This window comes from Microtus oregoni, unplaced genomic scaffold (genome assembly GCF_018167655.1).
Source record: "Microtus oregoni isolate MIOR12 unplaced genomic scaffold, Mior012 000000F_ref0000247, whole genome shotgun sequence".
NCBI lineage: Eukaryota > Metazoa > Chordata > Mammalia > Rodentia > Cricetidae > Microtus > Microtus oregoni.
This window is the reverse complement of record NW_024543059.1, coordinates 74720078-74738476: the sequence shown is the minus strand read 5'-3', so window position 1 is coordinate 74738476 and position 18399 is coordinate 74720078. Positions and strand designations below refer to the sequence as shown.

The 18399-nt window shown below is 46.1% G+C and overlaps 1 protein-coding gene across 2 annotated transcripts in view; it reads left to right on the top strand.

The window, feature by feature from the left end:
- Elovl6 (ELOVL fatty acid elongase 6) overlaps nt 1-18399 on the top strand; it is a 107783-nt gene that overhangs the window by 82035 nt on the left and 7349 nt on the right. For both annotated transcript variants that reach the window (XM_041646984.1, XM_041646917.1), the window contains exon 4: nt 14542-14693. In XM_041646984.1, the coding sequence (XP_041502918.1) occupies nt 14542-14693 (152 nt within the window). The remainder of the gene's footprint in view (nt 1-14541; nt 14694-18399) is intronic.

The following is an 18399-nucleotide window of genomic DNA, read 5'->3' as shown; positions in this document are numbered from 1 at the left end:
GTGTTGGCTTCTGATTAAGGAAATTCCATCCCCAGTTCCATTGGCCCCTCTGATGGAAAACACTTTAAGAACCTCCAAGTTTCCAAATGATTGATGGCTAAGGATTGTGTCATCCTGGCATGTACCCCCTTTGCTCCCAAGGTCAGAGACCTGAGAGCAACCAAAAGGCTTCTAATTACCAACCAATCATAAAATGAGCAACCCTTAGGGGCTGGAAAGCTGACTCAGCAGTTCATGGCACTTTCTTTGCAGAGGACCCAGGTTGATTCCCCCCCCCCCGACATTCCGTGGCTCTGGCGTCCTCTTCTGGCCTCAGTGGGCACTGCATGCATGTGCTGCACATATATCCACACACATGTATCCAAATACGCATAGCTAAGATGTTTTTAAAACTGTCTTTTGAGAAGCAAAGTCACCAGAAATCTTACTCGATTAGAGACATTTTGTAGTGGAAAAGTCACATGAAAAGCTTTTTAAAAATTATTTCTTCCTTCATTCCTCTCACCCAAAGCTGGAAAGTATTGTTTCTTCGTGCACATCCGTGGCCGTGAGCCAGGGGTAGCGGTCCATGCCTGTCCCTCCAATGCCGGGCAGACAGGCAGGGTATTGGAGAGTTCTAGGTCACCTTGGGCAACACAGGGGTACCCTGTCCCAAAAAATCATAAAATTAAATAAAAATAGATGTGGTGAAGTAACTGTACGAGCACAGTGAGTGTCCTTGCTGTGGCATTAGTGACAGGTCCAGAGTAAGAAACCCGTTCAGATAATTTCTGCAGAATCGGGAGTGTTGTCAGCAGCTGGCTCGAGAATGTTCCCGGAGTCCTTTATTATTTCCTGTTTTGGATCACATCCAACCGTAAAAAAAAAAAAAAAAAAAGATCACTTTGGCACTGCCAAGTTTTCATGCTGTTTGGATGACTCTAATCTTCCAGTGGAGGGTTTGGGGAGGACGTGGATCTGAGTCAAGGTGAGCACATTTTACGTAGCATTTCTGCAGGAACCTTTCTCCCGCCTGGGTCAGTGCGCTGCTGTAATTGGGAGACACAGTACAGCTGGCTGCTGAGAGCCCGCCGTCATGGCAGTGCAGGAGCTGAGGGCGGAGGACCCCCCCCCCCCCATATTGAATGGGAAGCATTTGCTGTTGCACCCTACTGAAAGCAAACAGCGTTCCTCCCTTGAAAACAGAAGAATTAACAGGTTTTCCTCAAAGTCTCTAACAAATGATTTTTTTTTTTAAACAATGCCTGACAAGTTCTTTATCCGCACCAGCCTACAAAGAGTATACTAGGTTTGTAATCTCTAGTTACGGCAGGCAAGTTCTTTCAATATGTCAGAACAGCCGAGGATTTCTGAACTCTGACAGCTCCAGATTAATTTCCCCGTAGGAATAGAAGTCAAACAGGGTTCGTCAGAACACATAGATCTATGTCCATATGTAACTCTGGGTTTGAAAGCATGATTTTAAATGCAGCAAATCTATACGAACAGTAATTTTCCATCCTAAAGGGGCTCTTTCTTTGAAAGTGTGGCCCTGATGGCGACATGGGTAGCATTGCTGTGGCTCACCAGCTGCGATTGTTGCAAGGGGCCAGGAGTGAGTAGCACAGTAGTAGCGTCGTGCCGGGGCTTGAGAGCTGGTGGCAGGAAGCTTGCAGGTTTGAGGACGGCCTGGGCTAAACACCAAGCAAGGCAGGCTGGCAGTGTGACTCAGGTCACTAGCACACCTGCGTAGCCCATCCCCAGCCCCAGTCTGCACTGAAGACTCGTGACTTGCCTCATCAACAGAATTTCTAAGGTGACAATGGAAGACCGGGAGAAACGTCGGGTGTTGCTCCTTACGACACTGTTATAAGCTCAGTCTGGACAATTGTCTCTTGAGTATAGTTTATGTATGGGGCCACATTTCATCAGATTTTATGCATGAGCCACGGTACATTATGGGAATACTTCAGAACGTTGGGATTCGTGTCCCTATGAAAGAACTGACAGAACGGACAGAAATGCCCCCATGGACATCATGGACATGCACACAGATGCCCCCATGGACATCATGGACATGCACACAGATGCCCCCATGGACATGCACACAGACAGCATGGTCTGACTTGAAAGAGCCATTTGCTCAGTTCCACCTTCTTTACATAATTGGATGGCCAGAGTTTGAAAAAGGCCTAAACCCGAGAGACTAACTCAGTTACAGAGGACTATTGAGCGGGGATGTAGCTCACTGGTGGAGTGCTGTAGAGAGCAAATGAGTACAGAAGACAACAGAGAGACGGTTTCTCAAGCCCTGGCTTCGGGGCCATGTTAATTAAAAATTAAAAGTTTTCTGGGTCTTCCCCTCAAACTGTTGCCTTGGAGCCTCTGGAGGCAGAGCCTAAAAATCTGCATTTATTATAACCAGCATGGCTTATTGTAAGTCACAATTCCATGTGATTGTAGGGGCTAACATGACCCATTCCTCGCCCTCGACGTCTCCTTCCACAGCCAGGGGCTGCAAAACACGTGGAGCCAAGAGGCCCCGTGTGGCCTGCTGCTGTAGGAAAATCTGGCCAGGACTCTGCCCCACTTGGCACGCTGATCTGTATTTATAAGCCTGCTAGTCATGGGCTGACCTCTGCCCAGCCATTTCCCCCACCTCTGTGGACTATGAGCTGGATGCTTTCACCCGAGATAAACTTTCACCTAGGGAGTGGCTCCTCTTCAGGCCGCCTCCCAGTTGGCCCAGTGCCATCTTGGCAAAGCCAGGAGAGAGAGGCAACCCTGGAGCATGTCTGTTCCCTCAGGTGTCTTCCTGAGAGGCAATAATATCTGAGTCTGGCTCCTTCCACCCTCAAAAAAAAAAAAAAAGAAGTTGTGTGTGATCTGATGAGTCTTCTGGGTCCCTGCTTCCTATCAGCCCATGTTTTCTTTCACTGAAAGTTCGTCTTGCCTCAAACTCATTGCTTTAAAGAGCTTTGCTAAAAAAAACAAAAAAACAAAAAAAAAACCTGGTTTTAGTCGGCTAACAAGTCCTCCCTATGATTAATCAGTAGCAAGTAAATTAATACTTAAGTTGGTTCCTCTTTATCTCGGTAGTACATCACGGTCCACAATGTTGCTGAGGCATGCATGGCCTTCGCCTCTTCTTCCTCGCTGCATAAGACCCTTGACAGGGTTTCCGAGCTTTCTTCCATGTCTGTCATTGCCATTTCAGCTCCCAGCATCCCTTTGGGAAGGAGAGAGCTAGCCCTTTCTGAATGCTTTTACTTAACCTGTTATGTAATAGCAAGAAGAGAGGTTCTTTACTCAAAACGCACAGTTGTGTATGGTAATAATGTAGAGGTTATTAGGTCCCATGTGATAGCCTAAAGTATAACGCATCTCATACTCCTGTCCTGCTTAAAGCCAGCCAGTGCCCTGACAGTGCTAGCGAGTAAATGACTTTTATCGTTGCTAATGATCGTGTCTTATAAAATCCACAAATCTCTGCAAGCTATGGCCATCCCCGGATCTCATTCCCACCCCAGCACAACCAGCCTTCCTAGCCTTGGACTGGAATGCCCAGCTGCTGTGATCCTTGTCTGCCCAGTGTGGCAGGGCAGGCTGCTGCTCCGTGAATTCAGTATCAGCTCACCTGTCACCTCTTTGGTTTCCCATCTCAGTAGGTTATTCCCCCCCCCCCCACACACACACACTAATCACCTTCAGTACTAAGATACTTAAGTACTACTTGAAATCATTGAATCACTTCTGTGTGCTAGATGATTCTGTGCCAGCAGAATATAGACTTGGTAAAACAGATTTCTTGTCTTTCTCTGTTTTCTTAATCAAAGAACACTAAAGAGAACCTAGCATATAGTTAAGTGTAGAGGGAGTTTTTCATAAGAATCATTGCAGATAGAAACAATCTAACTAATTAAACCAGTTTTCAAGGTGGTTATCTGTGCTCCCTAGCTTTGATCGAATGGGACACTAAGTCTCGTGTGAGCGTTTAGTTAAGATTAACTAGTTACAGTATCTACATATAACTGTCTGGAAAGAGAGAGCTTCATTGGTTTGAGATTTTCGTTGTTGTTGAAGGGCTTGTGGGTGTTGACGGAGTAGTTCATCCTGCAAACTTGATCTAGCTATCGTAACAATTATAGAGACGGTTCTGTCCTTAGCCATTCTCACCCCGTGACATCCACACCAGTGTTTCTCTTCATCAGCACCCATCTTGAATTCTTCACATTTTCCCATAAACTGATCTGAATCGTAGATTGAAATGCAGTCATTATCTAGGAATTTCTTCCAGGATCCCCTTGCAGGAGGCAGGCTGTGACATGGTACTCAGTTTCTCTGATTTAAAGGCCCTTTTCCAGTTTTCCAGAGCTGCTGTTTTTTGGGGGGCGGGTATGGTGAAACAGGGAGAGACTGTTCTCTCAACCATTTTTTTATGTGTATCAAGTGTGTTTGAATTGCTATGCAAACCAGATGTAGGGCTTTTTTTTTATCTTACAAAATTGAAACTGCCCATTAAAAGATAACTGTCCATTTCTCCCCCTCCACACACGCACCATCTCTCACCATTTTCTTCTGTCTGTCCATGTTTGACTTACAAGCTGAGTCATACCGAATTTGTCTTTTTGTTGTGGGCTTATTTCACTCTACATGGGATCCCTCACTGTTCGTCCACGCCGTAGTTGATGACAGAATTTCCTTCTGAGGCTCACTGGACCATCATTTGACTATGCCACATTTTGTTGAGCCGTTCATCCACTGACAGACACTTGGGCTGCTCCCACCTCTTGTCTGTTATGAATATTGTTGCTGGAACACGTGTGTGGAAATAGGTTCCAGTTTTATTTTTAGTTCTTGTGGATAAACTCTGTGCCATGGGGGTAAGACTGATGGATTGTGTGGTCATGTGTTTTCAACTTTTTGGGGGACTGCCATATTATCTTCTTAGTGTAGTCTGAGGCTGCTTGTTTGTCCCCGGCTACCCAGACCATGAAATAACTTAGCCTCTCCTTCCATTTTACGTCCCATCCGTCAGCACCCAAGGGGTCTCAGCTCCCTCCCTTCTTTGCATCACTGCTAGCTCTCTGATAGCAACCTCACTAATCATCAAAACCAAGATGGCCTTGAAGGAGGCAACACCTGTGGGATGAGGCGGGTAGAATGCTGGGCCGGGCTACAGTCCAAGGTATCAACTGTCGGGCCCCGGTAGGCCTCCCCTCACTAAAGATACGGTAAAGTGCCCACTGACAGCTCCAGGAAAGGTACCCAAGTTGCTACTCCCTTGTGTCTAGACCCTGGCAGTAGCTATGGAGGAGTTACTCCGTGACAGGAAAAGATACATTGCTGTTTAGGTTCACAAGTGAATGAATATTTCACAGATCATGCGCCTAGTAAAAAAAAAATAATGATAGTGTAATATAAAAATAATTATTATAATCTGGGAGAAAGCAGAACTGAACTCTTCTCAATGAAGAGTACCGCCTACCACCCAGAGAGCATTTATGCTGAATATTTGTGGAATAATATGGTCATCTATTAACTTCACCTTCCTTGATAGGCCTGGTGACACTAATGATTCAGTTCTGTGACAATTCAGACAGTGACAATTTCCGAAGGAATTAATGTCCTGTTTTAAAGGGTGATCAAGACCTGATGGATGTGCCCAAAGGAAGAAACTGGGTATGGGAGGGAGCAGAATCTTACTGCTCTGTGATTTCTTCCCTTCCTCGGAGCTGTACTGTGAGCTCTTGGAAGACGGCTTCCCCAGCCCATTTGTTTAAGGCTGTGAGAAGCTGAGGACCACGGTGACCTTCCTTCCCTCCCTCCTCCTCCTGTAGCTTCAGGAACTCTTCCCCCACGAGGGTGTCATTAATTATCCCTCGGACGAGGTCGGGCTACTCCCGCAGCTGTGTAAGCCAGCAAAGCCTCTAAAGTCCTGCCGATGGAGCAAGCCTATTAGTCTTGGCACTGGAATTAATTAGTGTTCTCATAATCTGCTCATATTCCAAACATGATGAGTTTTCCTGAGGAGCTAAGTTTTCTGGAGAAACAAGATGACTCGCCGTTTTTGTAGTGAGGTATTTTTGGCTTCAGTGTTCATCTCCCTGGCGGCCTCATTCATTTCGGGTGCTCTCTAGTTCCCGTGAGTCTTGGGGGTTTTCTAGCATCCAGTCACTAAGGTTCTAGGTTTTGTTGTTGTTCTCATTGTGAAAGTCCAGATTCCTGTATATTGTTCTTCCCAGACGAAATCGAAAATCTCCTTAGGCCTGGGCGAGCCTTCTCAGGAATGTATTGATGAGGTGGCGACGCATTAGTGTTTGAGTGAAGAGTGTAACTCAGAAAGAAAACACACCCACCACGAGATGCGTGGCCTTGTCTTCAAAGTCAAGGAGGGTTCTTACCTCGATACCTGTGGGCCCTAGGTGAGTGGGTGGCTTTTTCCATTGGTTGCCGACGTATCTTCATGCACAGATTCATGGGGCCAGGAGGACAGGCAAGGGCGGTATCTTGAACTTGGAATATCTAGAGTATCCTCTTAGCCTAGAGCTCAGACTAGTAGTCACTTCCAAGACTACGGGCGAGACTCCTTGCTGTGAGTTGTGTCCCAGGCATTGAAACCATTTTAGGGCACGCAGAAGATTTTCTTTTCAGACACACTGACAGACACTCGTTCAAGAGAGCCTGGTGAGTTTTCGGAAGCAGCTCCAAGCTAAGCTGTAGACTAGAGTATCTGCTGCTTGGGAACTTTCTGGAAGTCCTGAGGCTAGCCCCAAACTCTCTTGCTGCCTATGTCCGTGCCTGCAAAACAGAGATGGCCGTGCCTCATGAAGCTAGGGGATTGCATCTCCCAGGGGCTCAGTGGAGTTCCTCAAATGGGAGACATCCTGAGGTGTTTGCAGAATCATGTTTGAGCCAGCCAGACCTGAAGCTGGCACTGTGAGGTCTGAGGGTGAGGCTGGCACAGGCACTGTCCTTATTGGTCCCGAGGGAACCGAAGCCACCCACCATGTGCTAGGCTGATGTGCTGGGCAGATAGGAATCCATGTGACTCACAGTGAAGTGTAACAGTAACTCCAGTAAGTGGAAGATCTGGCTGCCTTACGAAAACCTGTGATTGATCCTAAGCGAAGGTGTCAGCTCCTACAGCCATATGTCCTGTTCCCCATGACAGCTGCTAATGGAAAGCCATTGTGATGCTGGTGCACTAGTAATTATTTTAATTTCTCCTTGCCTCTTCCCTTCCCCACTCGACAAAAGCTGTTTTTGTTTTTTTTGTTTTTTTATCAAGTTAGTCATGCATACTTGGCCCCAGAGTGTCAGTACCTTGCCAGGCAGGTTCTTGGAACAAGTGGGTCATTTCCAAGTTGTTCACTCCAGAGTAAGGACCATGCTCAGCTCCGTTTGACATGGCAGATCACTGGGAGTCATTTAAGCAACGTTCAGCCCTTTAAGGCTTTCTTTTTACTTGGAAAAAAAATTGCTTATATTTACAAGTTAAAGGAACTGAGCTGATCGATCAGAAGATGGATCGGAGTGAGCTCGTCCTATCAAACATAATCAGAACAACTGTGCAAGGCAGGAGCTCCTTGGCTTATCAAAGGGGTATTGTGAGTGGAGACGGCAGCTGTGCGCTGCACACCCACCAGAGTGCGTGCCTCCCAGGGCACACTGTGAGCAAGCTGTCTACTTACAAAGCCTCTCTGTACTCTTACACTTCCCCCGCCAGCTGTGTCCTGCAGGACGCCTTCAGGACTGGCGGCCTCCGTACTTCGGCGAGTATCGTTTACTTAGCCTGGTATTACCTTGTCATCTGCGCATAGCGGTCACTTCGTTGTCATTACAAATGAAAATCAACTAGAAGCTGCCTCGTGAGTCCAGTGTTACATGTCTGCTTTTCCTCCTTATTTTAAACTGGGCTTACCGTTTAACACCCAATATTCTTCTCCTTATCATCTGCCTTCAGTTCTAATTATTCCTTTCCATTGTTTCTTGTGATTGTTGCTCTTCGGGAAGGCAGTAGTGTCTGAGTAACAGAACTTCAAACGTAGATTCCCCAGGATTAAATTATGAAGCGGGTATTAGAAATGAGAGTTTAATCATACAGAGAAATCTCTTGCTTTGTATATTACTTAAAAATTAATAAAAACTGTTTTTAAATTAGAATAAAAACTGTTAAAGTTAGTTTTCTAGTAACTTCTGGGAGAAGAGGGTTCTGTGGTTGTCCTGTGTGGTTCTAGGGTCACTGAGTCCAAATACATGTGTCGTGTCAACTAATGCTTCTTGAGCCACCATATTAGGGAAGAGACAGCTCAGTGGTGACAGTCACTGTCTCGTTCACAGGACCCAAGTTGGATTCCCAGCCTCCACATGGTGGTTCACAGCCATCTTTAACTCCACTCCCAGGGGAACCCAACAGCCTCTTCTGGCCTCCATGGGTACTGCAGGCCAAACACTCATCCGTATAAAATAAAAGGAAAAATACAAATTAAATCATAAAACCTATAGAAATACTTCTCAGTAGTGAAAGAAAAATTATATAGTTAGACGCTTTGCAAAGCGGAGGGACAGAGTAAGTGACCAGATAGCTCAGATTAGCTGCTGGCCGGATGGACAAAGGCAGTCTGTCCTTTGGCCTGCTGTGTTGCTGCTGAAAAACGGTTTCGCCAAGGCTAAAGTATGACATTCTCTACTGAGTGTGGAAGGGATGCCCTGATTCTGTACCACGTGTGGAGCCTGCATCCTGTCCTAGGTGTGAGCACATTACAGCGGATGCTGGGTGCTGCTGGCTGCTTTGTGGGTTTGTTTCGTTTGTTTTATCCTGTTCTGGGATCATTGGGTGTGTTTGCCCTACTCTAAGAACAATGTCAGCTCAGATTTCATTATCAGAAGTGTTCTGTCAGTGGCCTCTCCTGAGTTTCTAAAGGGCTGCAATTGCTGGCTCGGCTGTTGCAATGTTGTAACTATGGACAAAATCCCAGACACTGATGCTGTGATAGAAGCATCATAAAACAGTTTCATTACCCAACCGTGGGAGTGATTGTACCTTTGGTGCAGATCTTGGGGGTAGTTGGTAGCTTACTGAGAGCCTTAGGGACCGTGTTAGAATTCTGAATACCATATGGCTATGCCAAGACCAATAAGGAAATGCCGTGAAAGAGGCTTTCAGAAATGGATTAACTGAATGTACTCGTTACACAAGACCCTTCTTAAGGTAGAGTTCTGAAATTCTTAATTAGTACTCAGATATTCTGTTTAGATATTTAGGTGATAATAGAATTTAGAGGTAAGAATAGCACCTTAGTCAGTATTAAGTAGGTAGATGACCAGGACATGCGTGAGTTAGCGGCCATTATTAGCATTATGTTATACGTCTTCTTTTTGGAATAAATTAAAATTTATTCTGAACCAGTTCTATAAGTGTATTCTTGAAGCATTGTATACAGCAGGTCACGACTGTGGGATAAAAGCCACCGGTAAACCCGAAAACAATGTGCAAATGACAATGTTTTCTGATTTACCCCACTGCATGGATCCCCAATAGCACTTTTGTTCAAAATCATGAGATACCTCCCTCTGCTTACTTTGAGTATATTGAAAAGGAAACTAATCGGACCATCTTTGTCTGTTTAAACAAAAGGCTGCACTTATTATACTTCTTTTTCAAGGATCCTAATACTTAGATCTTCAAGCTAACACAAGCTAAAGGCAAGTTTTTTCTAAGTTTAAGTGTTCAGCCACCTGAAAAGGAGTCCTGGCCATATACACACTCACTCCCTCCTACCTTTTCTGGTGTTTGGTGTGTGTGTTTGTGCATGTGTGTACGTGTGTCTGCCTACGTGTTTTAGGGGTCTCTGTAGCCTACAGTATGTTACAGAAGTTCTCAGCCCTCCCCATGAGCCCTGCAGTATCTGACACTTGGTGTTAGTTAAATGGTTGTTGGTTCAGTAAATGGATCAGGCTTTTCTCCAACAGTCCTAGTGCCGGTTTTTGATATTGTTTGTGTTTATTTTTGTTTTTACTCTTACATCTTGACTGCGGGTTCCCCCCTTTCCTCCCAGACCCCCCATGCCAGTTTGTGCTTAAATCACAGGTGGTTGCTATCATACCCCACCTTCAGGCTGGGCAGTCAGTCACAAGCCTGGTTGCTGCAGGCACCTCTGCTTTGGTTTATTCGGTGATCAGTGGCCGCCAGCTACCTATTTAAGTAGAGTTTTTTAAAAACGTTAATATATGCTATTGAAAATAAGCAATACTGAATGTATATGCTTGGGGTACAAAGAACACGGTCCTCTCGTTAACCCTTGGACTGTTCTCAGTTTAGTGCCCAGTAGCTATTCCTGGCATCTGCTGGGGAAATTCACAACCCTGGTCCTTACAAGGTGGCCAGAGGTAAGGAGCGCCTCAGCCAATTGGGGCACTTCACTGACCTCTGTCGACTCCTCCCCCCACGCTCTTGCTTCCCTTGCACTGTTGAAACAAAGACTGCGTGTGCCCCCAGAACGAATGAGTGGCTAAGTGTGGGAGTGGGGGTGGGAGCAGAAAAGGAATTCCTGCTGTGGTCGCCTGCTCACACTGTCACCCAGACTCTCCTGCTCACCTGCCCCTCGGAATAGCCTTTGTCAGCTGACTAAAGATACCATGTGCAGGAATTAGTTGCTTTCCCTTGCCAGATGTTCGTCAGAGTTAGAAACTTGCTAGCTGACTTGGATGGCGAAAAGCTGGCAGACATGGGATTTGCAATCTGGGTAGGAGAGCAGGGAGCCTGCGCCGACTAGGTATAGAGTGTCCTCCAGTTATGTATCGGCATCCCCGCCCTGCTTCCATCTTACCCCACCCCCATCCCCATCAGGGGCTCCTTGGCATCATGCCCTCAACAGCGAGCTGCAGGCTACAGGAACCTCCCTAGGGAGGGCTCAAAGAGAAGGATGACTCCCAACTGTCTTGTGGGTTCAGAAGACTTGAACTTCAGCTGTGGGGGTGGCTAGAATGTTTCTTTATAGAAAGGACTAGTCATGTGTCCCAGAGAGGGAAAGGCCCGGCCAAGCTTACCAGAGAATAGTGGTCACAGAACCGGAACTGCTCTTCCGTGGCTGAGTCACACCGTCTAGAAGTAACGCAACTTACAGACAAAAGAGGTCTTAGGATGTTTTAGTCCTCTGTCACCACATGCTGCTGTTGTAAGAGCCGCCTAATCCAGACCACACATGGCTGAGCTGAGGCCGAGCAGAGCTAGTGGGTTCCCTCAGAGGACCTGTTGGGCAGGAGGCGTTATCATAGCCCAACAATGTGGCTTTGCTCGTGAACACATGGGCCCAGTGGCTGGCACCGACATGGTCCCTCAGAAGTGCCTCTGTCTTCAGTTCTGAGTCAGCCTTACTGTTTAGAGCTCAAGGAGTGAGTCTTATGTCCAGACACGAGACAGTGTGTCATATGTATTTATCAATGGTATTGTGGGTCATTGTGATGTAAGAAGTTCTCTGCAGTGGTTTTCCCAGGGTCTAGCACTCAACCCTGTGAATAACTGTTTGCCCCCAGCTCAAACCCCAGTGTCTCTTGCAGTTTCATTCAGACAGAACAGATGAAGGGCAGCAAAACCATTCCCAGCCCAAAGGAACCTACACCAAATCCTCAGCACCTTGGCTAGAGATGGTCACATGACCACCATATCTTGGGGCCACATGGGCATGTATGATGGGCTGGATGTGATGGCAAGATTATGCTTTATAAAATATTTTACAGAAAACTCCTAGATCTCGCCCATGTGTTTTGAAAGGGTATCATGTTTCCTGGCCTTAGACTTTACAAGTCATTGATAGCTCCCCCTACTGGTATATGAGAGATAACTGATAGACTATGTACCGCCATACCAGCAGTACTGTATTTTGAGCCACAAAGGTGATTCTGTACAGAATGTTTTTTTTTAAAAAAAAAAATCACTGTTGTATCTACCTAGGGCTTTGGGCTACATGTAATAGGAAGAAAATTTGCCAGTAGTTTACGCGATACAGACTTACCACTCAAATGCAAGAAGTCTGAACCAGAGTAATTAAAACATAACTTCATTCACCAGCTCAGCCACGTCCAGAGCCATTGTTCTGCTATCCTGGGTTGACTTTGTTCTCAGGGCTGCAAAATGTCTGTGTTCAAACCATTCGTATCAGCAAAGAAGCGGGCCTCTCACCTTGGCTAGAATCGGCCAGATGTGTACCCTAACCAATCTCTGCCAGGAAAACCAGCGTGCTAAAACTGGGGTAGACACTCACGATTGCTCCTAAACTGCAGATGAGAGGTTTGATTTATTCTTAGAATAAGCTATTGGGACACCCCGAACAAAGGACTCTTATGGAAGAGGGAGGTTCTTGACTCTCCATCAGACAGCCCACCATTGGATCACACGTCCATGCTTCTGTTACCTTCTGTAACAGCAGAGTGTCTAAGACATAATACCTTGATTTGGAGAAGTTGGAACCTCTCCTCTTGAAAGTTCAGCCAGCACCTAGTGAAGCAGAAGGGAAGGCTGAAGGAAGTCCAGTTAAGAATAAGAAGCTCCATTATCCAACTTGGACTGATGAGACACAAACCACTGTCTCTATGTTGTAATAGGAGTGGTGGGCTACGTTCCTGGCACCCGGCCGCCCGCACAGCTAGCTTTATACCCGAAATAATTACACGGAAACTGTATTCTTTTAAACACTGCCTGGCCCATTAGTTCCAGCCTCTTATTGGCTAGCTCTTACATATTGATCTAATCCATTTCTAATATTCTGTGTAGCACCACGAGCTGGCTTACCAGGAAAGATCTTAACCTGCGTCTGTCTGGAGTGGGAGAATCATGGTGACTGCCTGACTCGGCTTCTTTCTCCCAGCATTCTGTCTATTTACTCCACCCACCTAAGGGCTGGCCTATCAAATGGGCCAAGGCAGTTTCTTTATTAAATGAAAGTAACTCCTCCATCATCTCTAAATTAGGGCTATTTTATTGACTGTAAATATGGAGGCATCCCTATCAGGAGATGATGCCTCTTTGGGATTTGAAAAGGACAAGGAACCAGCCTTGGGATGAATGCAGACAAGCTCCCAGGAGGAGGAAGTACCTAGAGGGTCCTGAGGAGAGAATGGGTAGTGGTACCCAGTGGTGCTGGCAGGAACTTCAGTAGGTGGGAGAGCAATAAAGAAGCCCTGCAGAATCACGTGATTCCTGGAAAGGAGGGCCTTCTGGGTGCAGAGAGCAACTGAAGGAGTTAAACTGGATCCGTAATCAAAGAGTGACGATACGTATTGAAATTAGGGACGCTACACTTGAAGATGCTGCTTACAGTCACAACTTAGACGGGCATGGGCACTGACTTGAGGAATTCACTTACTGTGGAATCCCTTTGCTCCAGTTGCCAAGTCCTCTCACATTTTCAGTTACAGTATTGAGTCAGCGTGTTCCACAGTACTCCTGTTTCCTTAGCAGCTCCAGGTTTTGCTTGTTTTGTGTTTCTATTGTCAAAAAGAAAAAAAAAACAAAACCCTTTTCCCCTTTGACATCTCTGTGGACCGTCTATGAGTGTGTGGAGGCAAGCATGTTGAAGAACAGTGTTGGTAGTTTGTGTGCACAGTTGGGTGGATACTTAGCTTTTTTTAGGGTGGGTGGAACTCATAGCAGGGTTGGTAGTAGAGGTGAGCCTAGAGGGCACCCCTGATACCATGAGGAAGATAACCACAGAGCAGAAGGAGGTGGCCAGGACCAGCGGCTTGGTTCCTGCTGCAGGAACCAAGGCATCTGGTCCAGATGTGGAGGGTGAGTTAGCTTCAAGACATTAACAGACTTTCAGGGCTGAGAGCCAACAAGACTTGGAAAATGACTAAATACAGATCAAGCTGAGGTAGTGCCAAGGACAGGCAGCTGTCCTGTCTCCTGTCCTTGAAGTGGTTCCCAAGCAGAAAGCCATTCCTAGGAGATTCTTAGGAAGATGCTGGTGTGGACTGAGTCTTCTATTCCATGACCTCATTCTGGAACACTGATGAGGAGCAAATGGTCTTCAAAACAGAGGACCGGGGGTTGTGTTAGCTCCTTTACAGGGTGCTTAAAAAGGTACCCAGGGCACTGAGTACAGGAGCCTTCTCTGCCTGCTTTGACCAGTAGCCAACCGATCTAAGCTTGTTCACATCCGTGACTTCTCATTGCTGTGAGAAGGAGGGACAAGGGAGGATGGGTTGATTTTGGTGTGCACCCTAAGGAAGGATGCAGTCCATCATTGGAGCAGGGGAGTGTGGCAGGAAGAACATTAGGTAGCTGGTACCATTTCCACCCAGTCAGGTGACAGAGAGACAACAGGAAGTTTGACCAGGCTGTACAACTTCAAGGCTACCTCCAATGACATAGTAAAAGGCTTACCTCTTAAAGGTTCCAGGACCTTCCAAAACAGGCCACCAGCTGGGGACCAGGTATTCAAACAAAAGAGCCTTCGGGGGCCATTTCACACTTACACCATAACAGATTAATGTGTCATAAGTGAAATTCTTTCCCTAATTGTTGTTTCTTTTCTTTGTTTTTAATCTCTCTAATGGAAGTATATTCGGTGCTCTTCGAACTGGTGCTTACATGGTGTACATTTTGATGACCAAAGGCCTCAAGCAGTCAGTTTGTGACCAGAGTTTTTACAATGGACCTGTCAGCAAATTCTGGGCTTACGCGTTTGTGCTCAGCAAAGCACCTGAACTAGGTGAGTGTCCCCATCCTCCCCAGTCCCCCACCCCCATCGCAGCTTCACACGCGCAGGACTTACTAAGACTAAAACACTCAGTGTGTACGTCTGTCTTGGTTGATTGCTGAAGGAGTAGAATGTGTGGACTTGAGGATTTTGACGGGGCTGTCCCATCCCTTTGCTCCCTCCTATTTAAATACATCATGTATATTGACAAAAAAATGAGGTTTCAAATGCCAATTTCCCAGCACTACTAAAAATAAGTCACTTTCAGGGATTTATAAAACAACACACTGTCTCCTCTCTAAGCTCCATTAACAACTGAGCTAACGTTAAAATGGGGGGAGGGCGAGCAACACAGTAATTTCCAAGTCACATAGATAAGCAGATGTTCATCTCTGGAGCCCGGGTTCAGATTGAGAAATTAAACTTCACTTCTGGGGTTCGTGTTCTCATTAACAAATGCTAACTGTTGAGTCCTGCCATTGGTTTTCTCCTTCCTCCCCCCGCCCCGAGTCTGGCCTGGGGAAAGTGAATGTAGGGCAGCTGCCAGAAATCAGTGGAAATCTTGCTCAGCTTATACGTTCTCTTCGCTCTTTTTGGTGGTCCTGAAAGTAAGGGAGGGATAGGTTTGCAGGAGCATTGACAAGTGACAAGTGGTGTATGTGCTTGAGGAAGACAGGTCACCTTCTCTCTGAGATTCCTAATATTTCTAATCATATGGCTTTAGTTCAAATATCTGAATTGTGGAATTAAAAGGCACTTGTTCATTTTTTTGTCTCCCTTAAAAAGAGGTTACAGAGCCTAATGGTAGTGTCGCACGCCTTTAATCCCAGCACACGGGAGGCAGAGGCAGGTCGATCTCTCTGAATTCAAAGCCATTCTGGTCTACAGAGTGAGTTCCAGGACAGTCAGCATGGCTACACAGAGAAACCATGTCTTAAAGAAAAGGAAAAAAAAAAGAAAAGAAACGAAAGAAGGACGACAGGTTGTAGGTTCATCACAGGACTTCTCCAGTCTGCATTGTGGTTGGTAACATTCTCACAGTTCATGGTCATATGCTCAGGAGTTCTCCTGAGTGTGATGGGGAGCAGCTAAGCCACCTGCCACAGTGTGCTGTGAAGTCTGCTGCCTGTCGGAGGCTGGCAGTTGGATTGATGGTTGTCTTCCAAGGTCAAAGAATAACAACGAGTAGCCAAACACTCTAAAACCTTTCCTGTGAGGATCAGAATGCAGACACAGGGCTCTACATGATCCAGAGTGAATGCTGTGTGTCCCCGCAGCAGGCACATACGCACATAGCACCATGAGCACAAACTCAGAATAAATGTGTTAATATAGATTCAGTTAGTCAGTCGATGAATTTATGTAAGCACCTATGATTAGAATGCAAAGCTACTTGACATAGATTTTTACAATTTGAAGACTACAGACCAGGCCTCAGGAAGTTCTCTGTGCGTGTGTGTGTGTGCACATTTGGGTGTGTGAGTGCAGGTATATGCATGCTCTGATGTGCATTTGGAGGTTGGAGGACAACCTTGGGTGTTGAGCTCTTCCCATTTGAGAGAGGGTCTCTGTTGTTCCTCTAGTGTGTACACCATGCTAACTGCCTCCTCCCAATTCTGTCTCCGCTTTTTTCTTTAGATGCTTGCTTAACACATGGCAGCTCTTTTATGACTTCTAAGGGTTTGGACTTAGGTCCGCACACTTCTTATTGAATTTGCTCGCATGAACTAACACACAGAAACTCTTTCCTAATGAATCCTGCCAGTTTTCTAATGGTGATACTTTTTTTTTTTTTTTTTTTTTTTTTGGTTTTTTCGAGACAAGGTTTCTCTGTGGTTTTTGGAGCCTGTCCTGGAACTAGCTCCTGTAGACCAGGCTGGTCTCTAACTCACAGAGATCCGCTTGCCTCTGCCTCCCGAGTGCTGGGATTAAAGGCGTGCGCCACCACCGCCCGGCGTGATACATTCTTCATACAGCCCCAGATCCTTCATAGAAGCATACTAAGATCTGACAACACTTTCCTAAATTAAAAATATGGAACAGTGGCCTCCATATACTCTAGATCTTGTGTAACAGTGTCTTGTCGGGGGTCAGCTGCTGAGTGTCACAGGTCTAAAAATCCAAACAGATGTCCCCCAAATCAGCCTCGACCCTTAGAGTGTGTTTGCCTGTGCGTGTTGAGGGTTAAATTAACTCCTGGTTTTCTGCAATTAGGAAGTCTTGTCAATATCATCTGATTAAGAAAGATTTATCCATTAGAATTATTTAGAAGTTCTCTTTAGGTCCTACGTTCTACTTTTCTGTAGTCTATGATTTATGGACTCCTTTACAAATACTAGAGAAATATCATGCGGGAATGCACGCATGCGCGCGCATGCGCACACCACACTGGTAGCACGTCACCGAAACTATCTGCAATCCCCCCAAAAGCATACTCCTGGATTTTTTCACCATTCTCTTCTCCCCGGGGACTAAACAGGCATAGTATTCATATTGTGATGTAGCCATCACATTGTCCATTTCTGGAACTTTCCTACCTCCCCCAGCTGAAGGTGTACTCACTCACCACTGACTCTGCTCCACTAACCTCTGAATGGTGACAATAAGGGCTCTCTCTATCTCAGTGGAAGTGGTGGACCCAGTGGGTTTAAAGGACTCCCCTTTATTAGCATAAGTGAGAGCAAGAGAGCTGCCCCGCTACTGCGCCTGCCAAATTGCCAGTGCCCACGGCTTGAATTCTATTAAAACCTGCTGAGATTTGCTTTTGTTAAGACTTGGAAACATCTGCTCTGTGTCTAGGCCCTCGCGCAGCTGAGCTTGTCATTGTTGGGGAGCTCTGACTCAGCTGCTTTGCAGCTAACTCTGCGAAGAGGAGCTCAGTCATCTGTGACAAGCCACACGCACAGAGTTGGCTCAACATGTCTTTAGTGGCCGTGTTTGCCCCGAAAAGAGCAGGCTGTCTGACATCTCCTTAGGCACACAGAGATCTTGGGTACAAGAAATCCCAATCTCTTATCTGCTAGCTGTCTCTCGGTTGAAAATAGCTGGGCTGAGGGTTTTAGGGGTGACCGTAAAGAGGAACGTGAGTCAAAGTGTAACAAAATAATGGCAAAGCAGACACCTTCAAGAGCTCAAAGTCCTTTCGTTTATACTCAACTAGCACCAGTTTCATAAATGCCAAGGGATATTTGTGCCAGAAGATTGACTAGCCAACATTGATCCCATCAAAGTCCTTAGGGTAGCATGTATCTCTGAGTTCCTCTATTGCTTCTGCCACACCTACAAATTTCACGATTTGGCACGACTTAGAAAATGGAAAATACGACGACGACGACGACGATGATGATGATGATGATGATGATGATGATGAACAGTGCTAGATTTGCATCAGAAAACATGGCTATGCAATCATAGCCATGAAGGCCATGGAGGACGAGGCTGGCCCTTCTGGAACCCAGCCATAGTCAGAACCATCGCCCTCATCTTCCCCTTCTACCGTCCTGAACGTGCGCTCTGAAAAGGACTCGGTTGTAAATTCAGGTGGATTTTGTTTTCGAGATTTCATGACAGATTGATCTCCCTCCCGCGCCTTCCCCCAAAAGTAGCTAGGCCTACTGAGACAGTCAAACATCCCCCCTCCCCCGACTCCAGACAGAGGAAAGCACAGCGTTCTTCAGTACCACAGATCCTGCTTCCATTCCCACACTGTATTGTTAGA